General features: G+C 42.9%; 1 protein-coding gene across 1 annotated transcript in view; it reads right to left on the reverse strand.

The window, feature by feature from the left end:
* RFX6 (regulatory factor X6) overlaps positions 1-9,306 on the reverse strand; it is a 53,635-nt gene that overhangs the window by 13,848 nt on the left and 30,481 nt on the right. Inside the window, exons 10-13 of the mRNA XM_015409059.1 lie at positions 7,188-7,237; positions 4,766-4,925; positions 2,982-3,126; positions 1,285-1,394 (exon numbers count right to left, since the gene is read on the reverse strand). Of these exons, the coding sequence (XP_015264545.1) occupies positions 1,285-1,394; positions 2,982-3,126; positions 4,766-4,925; positions 7,188-7,237 (465 nt within the window). The remainder of the gene's footprint in view (positions 1-1,284; positions 1,395-2,981; positions 3,127-4,765; positions 4,926-7,187; positions 7,238-9,306) is intronic.

Here is a 9,306-nt window from a genome sequence, read left to right on the forward strand (position 1 = left end):
TATTATTATTATTATTATTATTATTATTAATAATAATAATAATAATAATAATAATATTCCCACGAGGCCGCTCAACAATGAACCTGACCACTATTTTTTTTTAAATATAACCCTCTGAATCTCCTCAGCACATGCATTGTGTTCTTTTACTTGTTTGTGTATCATGACAGATGACGTCCTCAAACTCGCTTCCCTACCAGGGCTCGCCAACTTGAAGCTTCCACTTTCTCAAACAGCAAACAAAAAAAGGCCATTTGGTGTGACACAGAGGCCCTGCACTTTTAAGTGAACAGAAGGCAGAGAGCAATGGAAGGATTACGTGTTCTGTAAATCATTACCACTTACTCTTGACTCATATAGTAAATTGTTTGGCTTTTTTTACCAAACGTGGGAGGAAAACACTGGAAACTATACCTGTTTGCCCTAGAACAATGTTCTGTAACAGATGTGAATGGTGGGCAATTGGGTCCTTCCCCCGCTTCCTCAGGTTAATAGCTATTATCCCAAGATTAGCTCAACGGTTTTGAGAAACCCATTTTAATTTGTGGTAGTTCAGTTACCTATGTTTCAGTTCATAAATCTTTGTGACTTCAATTTGCATGTGAAACTAGGAATTTGAATATCCTTTGAATTGTGAAATGATGAGCAGCTTGATGTATATTCAGAGATGGATTTTAGTTCCTGATACAGGTGAATGCTTGTTCATATAAAAGTATACACTTGATGAGTTTCATCTTCACAGTGGATGAAGTAATGCACAAATATGTACAGAATATTGACTCACTAACATACCTCTGCCCTTCAATATGGTTCTTATTTTAGTTTTGGTGCTGCTGCCTTTTAACATTGTTTAATGTGTTGTTTCAAACAATCACACATCCTAAGCTCTTTCACATGTCCCACTGGGGCAAAAAGAAGGCATATACTTTATTTAAACAATTATTTCAATAAAGTAAAATGATTCCTGCACTCTTTGTCCAGGATTTCTGTGTGTTCTTGCATTAAGGTAATACACCAGACCTTCCCAAACAGTAGCTATGGTCTTATAGAGGCTCTCTTTCCCCTTTATGTATTCATGCCACTGAGAAGCATGTGTGAATTAAGCAAGCAAACCAGTGCAGTCAGTCATGCGGAACTGATAGGCAGCTGACTGGCACAAAGGATGCTGATCAAATGGGAAAGAGCCACAGGTGGACTATTCACACATACTTCCCCTTGGCCTAGAAAGTTGCACTGATGCCACTGGTTGTGTTTCTGTGTGTGAAGGAAGTTGTTTATGCTTACCTTGATAACTCTTTGCTCAACCACAGTATCCAGCCATTCAATAAATGATTCCACAGTGGCATTCTTCTTTAAGAGATCCTTCAGTTCTTGGAACACTGTAATAGAGTCATCTACCATGTAAAAAGGAAAACACACCATTGCATTCTACTCTGAATAGGAGAGAAAGCCACTCACCAAGCATTGATAACTTTGTAGCATGGAAAGGAAAGGGCAGAATTAGAACAGTGGGGGGGGGATGAAAAGACAGCATCTTATAAAAGTTTCCTTAAACTCAATGAGCCAACAGCTGTATACATTGTCTAATAAAATAGTACTGGGGTTTGTATTCTTTCATATTCAATTCACTAGGTACATGTAATTTACCTTTAACATTGGTTCTGCTCCATGTTCTAGTAGAACAACAACTTTAGAGGGGGAGGGGTGAATATAATTGTTTGGACTACAGATTAGCATTCTTCTGTTACAAGTTTTCTGTGATACACACATACCTTTCCCAGCACAAGTGATTACAATTGGTATAATCGTCATTAGGAGTATGCCAGTTTAGGTGCCTTTATTGCCTAACTGCATGTTACTTGTTCACAGGGCAGATTTAAGACTCCTTGATTTCATGCTTTAATTCTTCCACAGAAATAATAAGGACTCAAAGGAGCTTACCTTTAGGTACATGATATCCAGACAAGGTAGCTTCAGCTGCTCCTTGGGCACACCCCCTTATGGTGATTTCAGGCAATTTAGAATTAAAACACCGATAAACCTTTGGGAGTTTAGCTGTGCTGTGCACTGGAGATGTCCTGGGCTAATTACCCTGACCTAGAGAGACCTCAGAGCAATCCATCTCAGTGTTCAAGGATGAAGTTTCACACACCCTGTGGAGTTATGTAACCTTCACACTTCTTCTGTGCATTAATCAATCTTTGCCTATCTCTTTGTAATGATAAATCTATGCAAGCAGAACAGCAGAAAGAATGGAACAGAAAGAATAGGAAAAGAAGTTGCACTGGAAATGTAAATATGTTTTTCAGCAGTAACTTAAAAAATGAAGAATAATTTTGAAACTATTATTCTCAATAATCCAAATGTGGTGATTTACTTGCTGTACAACATATAGAATAAAACATTCTAGCCGGACACAAGGACATTAGCCAAATCAACAGTAAGCACCCAAGAGAAATTCAGTGTCAGTGGTGCAGAAAGTATTTCATTAGAAGTTTGAAATATTAAAAGGTGGTCTTCAAATATTTTTACACAAACTGAAATGTCACCAATAAATCACATGCCCTGATCCAAAGCTCTCTTTCTCCAAAGCCTGTATCTAGCGCCATAAAAGCTGATACTGCCACCTTGACTCTAGGCCAGGAACAGCGCTGGGCATGCAGTGAAGAAATTGTATGGAGCTGTTACTCCCAACACTGTGGTAAATTAGAAAGCTCCTGCTTGTCTGCAGTTCGAGCTGTCTGCAATGAATATCTATAACATAAGGTCCATTTTCCCAAGTGGGGCTTAAATCAGTGGCTTAAATCACAAAATATTTCCTATATTAGCTAGGAAGTACATTCAACTTTTTTCCTTATGAATTTTTACCAGCATTCATACAGGGTAGGAAAAGCATGAGAGGGGTGCTTTTTAGGGTCACATAGGAAAATGCCACTTGCATGGGGACTTGGCACTGTGTTATCATTTGACCAGGAACTTACATTCGCTGTAGCCCTCCCCATCAGGGTCCATGCTTCCTGAGACCGTGAGAAGTGCCTGAGATCCAATGCTGTGCAGATCTACCTTCTCAATATCTGCAACCATGGCATTCACTACATGTTGATCAAAAAGAGCTGGCCGGGCAATCTGCGAATGGGCAACAGGAAATAGGTGCAAAATTGGCACTGAATATGGGTATCAGGAATGTTAATAATTGCTATTTTCCTTTAAGTTCTAATAACACATTTTTAAATCGTAAGCCCCGGTCACACGGGCCAGATAACGCGGAGGGGAGGCGTGGCTGTTCGCCCCGGAGCAAAATAAAGCACGGTAGCCCGATCACACGGTCCCCTGAGGCTTTGCGCTTAGGCTGTTAGTTGGCAATCACACGGCGATGCTGGAGCGTGGCAAAGAAGCGGCACGGCAAGTGTTTCATGTTTGTGCGCATGCGCAGTTCCGCGGAGCAGCACTGCTTTCAGTTATGTGTTTGTGCGCATGCGCTTACAAAAAACATCCGGTTTGCGACGGGATGTGGACAGGCGCCGGATGCCACGGGATACTAGCATTCCCGCAATCAGACGCCCGCCCCTGCCCCACGTTTTCCAGATACTAGTGCACTTTCCACGGTACTTTTTAAATGCACATCTTCAGCGGGACACCACGGGTGCGCTACGCTTCCCAGATGTTGCGGTGTGATTGCGCACCAAAAATCCGCCCGACATTTGTGTCTTTAGCGTGGCAACTTCTCCGTGTGAACGGGGCCAGAATCACATATTTTGACCTCACATAAATAATCATGATGATAAAGTGGTATTGAAACAGTGTGGGGCATGGGTTTCATGAAACAAATCCACCGCCTGTGTCCGGCAATATTTCAACCACACCTGCAAAAATAGTCAGATAGCCAAATCAGATTATCACATAGTCAAATCAGATTATCTATGGGGGATATGATGGACTGCTGGCTACATGATCACTGGCTGGTGAGATCATGTAATCAGCATGAATAACACCTTTTAAAAAAACAAGCTATATCAAAGTGGATGCTGAGAAGAGGCATGAACAGGATCAGCTCAGTCATGACCTATAGGTGACTAGCTGGCTCTTTGTTGGTGACAGGGGCAGGCAAGGCCAGGTGAGGCAGTTGGTTGAGGAAGCCTCTGGCCACCAACTGCACCAGTGCAAGACAGCAGCTGGCGGTGGCAGGGAGACACCAGGCAGTGAGTTGGCCAATGGGGCAGGCGGCTTTCGAGCACATCCTGTAACTGTACAACTGACCCCTGGAAATCCTGTGGCATATGGATATCTTCCCATTAGATTTCAACAAATGTGGAAAATTGCATTTATATCCCTGCCCAAAGCAAAATGTGTGAATTAAGACAAAAGGAGGTGTTCAAAAAAGTCCTAGGTCTAATAGGTTAACTGAAAATGAATAAAGTCCAGGTCTGGGCACTGGGGATACACCCAAGAATTCTTACAAAGCTCAAAAAAGAAATGCCTCATCTTTTAGCAAAAAAAACCCATGTCGTTTGCCAATAGCATCATTCTCTGTGCCAGATGGCTGGGAAGGCAGCCCGGAAACCAACCCACCCGCTACATCTAGTGATTCTGGGGCTTCATTCTTTATTCCTTTCCCAGAGCCCCAGAATTACTGACTACCCCTGAGTATATTATAGGAGCGTTAGTTTTTGTGAGAACAATTTTACCAGCTCCCTAGACATCTCCCTTAGTTTACAACATTGTACATTCTGTGTCATGGCCTCTATTCTAGACTCTCTTGTCCTACCTGGGCTAAGTGCAGGAAGGACGTTTGACGCTTCAGAGAAGACACAAATCTTCGTGCTATCGGCAATTTTTTTGTTGTAAGGTCTTCTGGCAGATTTTCCAATGATGAAACAATCCAGTGCTCCCAGTTTTTAGCAAAATTTCTTATATCTGCCAATAAACTGTAATGAAAAGGGGAGGGGGGAGAAACCTATTTGGATTCTGTTCATGAACTGAGATGTGATAGAATCATCTGGCATAGAAAAATAAAATTTTTGGAATCACCTGATCCATATAGTTGATAAAGCAACATACGACAGACTTCACTGCTTGGTAGAACTAAAAGGCCATGTGGTCAGAATACAAAAACAAGTACACTTTGCAAGTTGATAAGACAGGCAGAAAGGATTCCCCCAGTGGCAAATGTTACAACCAGTGGTGTTTGTGTAGAGATGTGCATTAGTTTATTCACTAATGGAAACACAAAATGAAAAAGTACTATTCATTTTTGTAAACAAAAACAAGTAGGAAGCAAACATTAGTTATATTGGTTTCTGACTGTTTTAAAGAGATTAAGCAGTTTAAATTGGGTGAGAAGAATCAGGAGAAATGAAACTCATGTCCAAGTTTTTCCTCCTTCAGCTGCCTTTGCTGACCTAGCTCGGGAGCTGATGAGCTGATGAGGACAGGGATAGAACCCACCCAACTCTGTGGCCTTTTTGATCCATCAGAAAGGGTACCTGAGGTTCAGAGAAGTACTGTTCTTGCCCGTCAGCTGTCAACGCCCTGCCTTGCGTAGGCCAGCAGAAACAGCACAAGTTCTGGGAAGTTACATTAACCACCATGCAACAAAGTTAATGTGTCGGGGAAGGGGCATGAAGATAAAGTAGAAAAATGGGGGGAAATGAAGGTGTACAATAACAGATTCTCTAAAGTGAAAAACAAAATGTTTGACATTGCAGACTGCTTCTCCTGTGAGCCACCCCAGGATGATAATGCAGTGGCAGAACGTAACAGTTAACACCACTGCCTAGAAACAGCTGTCCTTGCTAGATATGGCACTGCTGCAATGTTCAGACATTCTGGTTGTAGTTAATTGGGTGCTTGCTGCTGAAATTCTGTTCAACAATAATATATTAAATATTCAGCTATCGTATTAATATCACAGTAAGCTGGGGTTAAACCACAGAGAATGGGAACTGACCACTCTACCATACAAGATGACCAAAACCACAGAAAAGCAATGTATAGGCAATTATTCTGACCCAAGGATCTCACACTCAAAGTTATGTACATTTAGATAGTTGCTACTGCCTGATTGCAAGGGAAACAGCCATCCCCTCTTCCTTTACTGGGAGTCAGAATTATCAAAATTACTAACAGCTTGTTCGGTGCTGCGTGTGCCATTCTAACAAAGGGCATTTGGTGCATAGTCCTGGGGGCTCAAAAAGTGATCAAGCAACAAGAATGAGTCAAAGGACAGCACCTTTTTGTACTCCACAACTGGGTTGTAGAGATATGCATTTGTATATACCTAAGCCAAAACTGAAACCCAAATTAGCTGTTTTGGATCAGTTCAGGGAAATCCCTACCCCAACAAACTGCTGTGCCCTATGAATTTTTAAGAGTCCTTAGTTTCTGCGTGAAGACCTTGCCTCTGAACTCCAGAGGCCAGATCTATTCCCCATAGAAAACAGTTACCTTTTAAAATTTAAAGTGCACCTGCACTGTCAAAGAGCTGGGGGCGCAGTAGATCTGGTCTCTGGAGTCCAAAGGTCAGGTCTTCCAATAGAAAATAATGGCCTTTTAAAATTTAAAGAGCACATGTGTACCAAATAGCTGTTTGCCAAAATGCACCTCCTCTTTCTTTCTCCCTCTCTCCCCACTCCTCCTGCCTCTGGGATAGAAATATGGGGGGATGGCAAAAATAATGTCCTGAAATTCCCAAATCCAAAAAATGTGTCCCAAACAGAATCTTGTACTGGTAACCACATTCCTGAAAATTCAGGATAACAAAAAGCTTGCCCTCCCTGAAATGAAATGTTTGAAGTGCACACCCCTCAGTTGGATTGCTGTTGCTGAATCATGTCGAAAAAACGGAATGTGAAAAAGCAAAAAAAAAAAACCCAAAACCCAGAAACAAAACTCCATTTGCCTGTGATTCACTAACCAACTTTATTGAAAGTTATAGTTGCAAATTTAAAGCTTCCATTACAAAAATATTTAACCATCTCATACAATGCCCACGTATAAATTGTAACCACACATAATTTTGCTGCCCAGTCAAGCTGGAAGCTGGGCTGCTGCCATCAGGCACATCTGAAAATTTTAGAAAATTGGCATTTTATATTAAAAATAAGTGACAAAGATGAGGGGGGTTTAGCTATCAGTTATCACAGTGCTCATCTTTACATTTCAAACATCATATGTAGATAATCACTTACCTTTCTGGCATTTCTTGCATAGTTGCAGGGATAAGTATATCTGTAAGGACCTTGAATAAAGGAGCAGGGAAATTGATGTATCTCTAACGTTAACACTTTTGAAAGACTCATATAACAGATCCTGTTCAATTTTCTCCTTTCCAGATTCTAAAGAAGTATCACATGGTACCTGTCTCCACCTTTTCCCAAACTCAGTAGAAATAAAGAATGTATTAATGCAGGACAAAAGTCTTCCCTTCCTGCTCATGGCTATGCATATGAAAAGCAGATTCCCATAGATATTCAGCTGATCCCTCTTGCTTGTACCCATTGCAATTCCTAGCCGGGCAATTAGCAGTGCCCCCAGCTATCCCTAAAATAAGGGCCTTTCTGGATGGAGAGGGGGAGGCTAAAGTGGACCAATCTGCTGATGACTAGTGAGATAGCTTTGTAGTGTTAGACATGTTTGCTCATGGTACATCCTGCCTGGTGTACTGGTGAATGTACCTGGCTGGGAACGACAATGGGGGTTTAGCAGAATGGCTACAAGGATGCCCCAGTACTGTATAACTAAATAAGGGACTCATTCACTTGCCACTGGAGGTTTGGCAACAAACACACAGGAAACATGGCAAGGTTGAGTAAACATGGAAAAACACAGTGTTAAAACAAAACACACAATTCTGATATGCTACTATGCCTTCCCCAGCCAGTGTTCCCCTCCCTGGGTAGGCTTGAGATGGGGAGGAGCAGAGAAAACAAGCAACTTTAATTGCATTCTCAAAGCGCCCCCTCCATTGGCCAGCTGGGAGAAGGCATTTGTCTCTTTAAATCCCTTCTCCAAGCCAAGCTAGCTGACATGGGGGGCTTGGAGGATGCATTTAAAGTTAAAGTTGCTTGCTTTCCACCTCTCCCTCCCTCCCCTATCTATTTGCCTTCCTTCCTTCCTTCCTTCCTTCCTTCCTTCCTTCCTTCCTTCCTTCCTTCCTTCCTTCCTTTCTCACTTTCTCCCCTCCCCCCACCCTCACATTGGGCAAATAAATATCATTATCAATATCTATTATTCCTTTTGTTTTTGGCAGTCTCATTTAATGTTAATAAATAGTAAATTTGCATATTTTCCAATGTGTGTGTGTAATATTTGTTCATGTCTCATGGCTCTCAAACATCTGACATTTATTCTATGTGGCTCAGGGCAGCTAACAATAATGGCACAAAGCCAGGATAAAACAATTAAAAGCAGAATAAAACAATACAAAATTACAATAAAGTGCTGGTGCTCTGAAAGTTCATAATTCCAAGATGTGTTCTGGAAGATGGACCCAGAAGAACGAAGCAAGTTCCAAGACAACACTGCCTTCTGACCTTCGGCCCAGGGCCATCATGCACCCCGATGGCATCCCCACCTTTTGCAGTAGCGGTGCAGTCGTGGTACAGTGGCGGCGGTGGATCCTACTCGAAAGCCTGGCGGAAGAGCTCCATCTTGCAGGCCCTGTGGAACTGCAGAAGGTCCCGCAGGGCCCGGATCTCCTCCAGGAGCTCATTCCACCAGCTAGGAGCCACCACCGAAAAGGCCCTAGCCCTGGTCACAGCGAGTTTGACGTTCTTGGGGTAACCAAAAAGATGTTGGTCCCCCGACCGTAGTGCCCTTGGGGGAACATATGGGGAAAGGCGGTCCCTAAGGTATGCCAGACCATGGCCATAGAGGGCTTTAAAGGTAAGAACCAGCACTTTGAAGTGAATCCGGTATGCTATTGGCAGCCAGTGCAGCGCCTTCAGCACAAGCCGGATACGGTCTCGCCTAGAGAGACCCATCAACAGCCTAGCTGCCGCATTCTGCACTAGCTGCAGCTTCCGGATTTGCGACAAAGGCAGCCCCAAGTAGCGAGCGTTACAGTAGTCCAGCTTCAAGGTGACCGTCACATGGATCACCGTGGCCAAGTCATTGCGGTCAAGGAAGGGAACCAACTGCTGAGCCAGACGAAGATGATAAAAGGCCGACTTGGCAGTGGCTGCCACCTGGGCCTCTATCATTAAAGAGAAGTCCAGGAGCACACCCAAACTCCTAACCCTCGATGCTGGCACCAGAGGCGCCCCATCGAAGGTTGGGAGAGGGAGTCCCAACCCCGAATTGAACTGA

This window comes from Gekko japonicus, unplaced genomic scaffold (assembly GCF_001447785.1).
Source record: "Gekko japonicus isolate JY-2015 unplaced genomic scaffold, Gekko_japonicus_V1.1 scaffold50, whole genome shotgun sequence".
NCBI classification, from domain to species: domain Eukaryota; kingdom Metazoa; phylum Chordata; class Lepidosauria; order Squamata; family Gekkonidae; genus Gekko; species Gekko japonicus.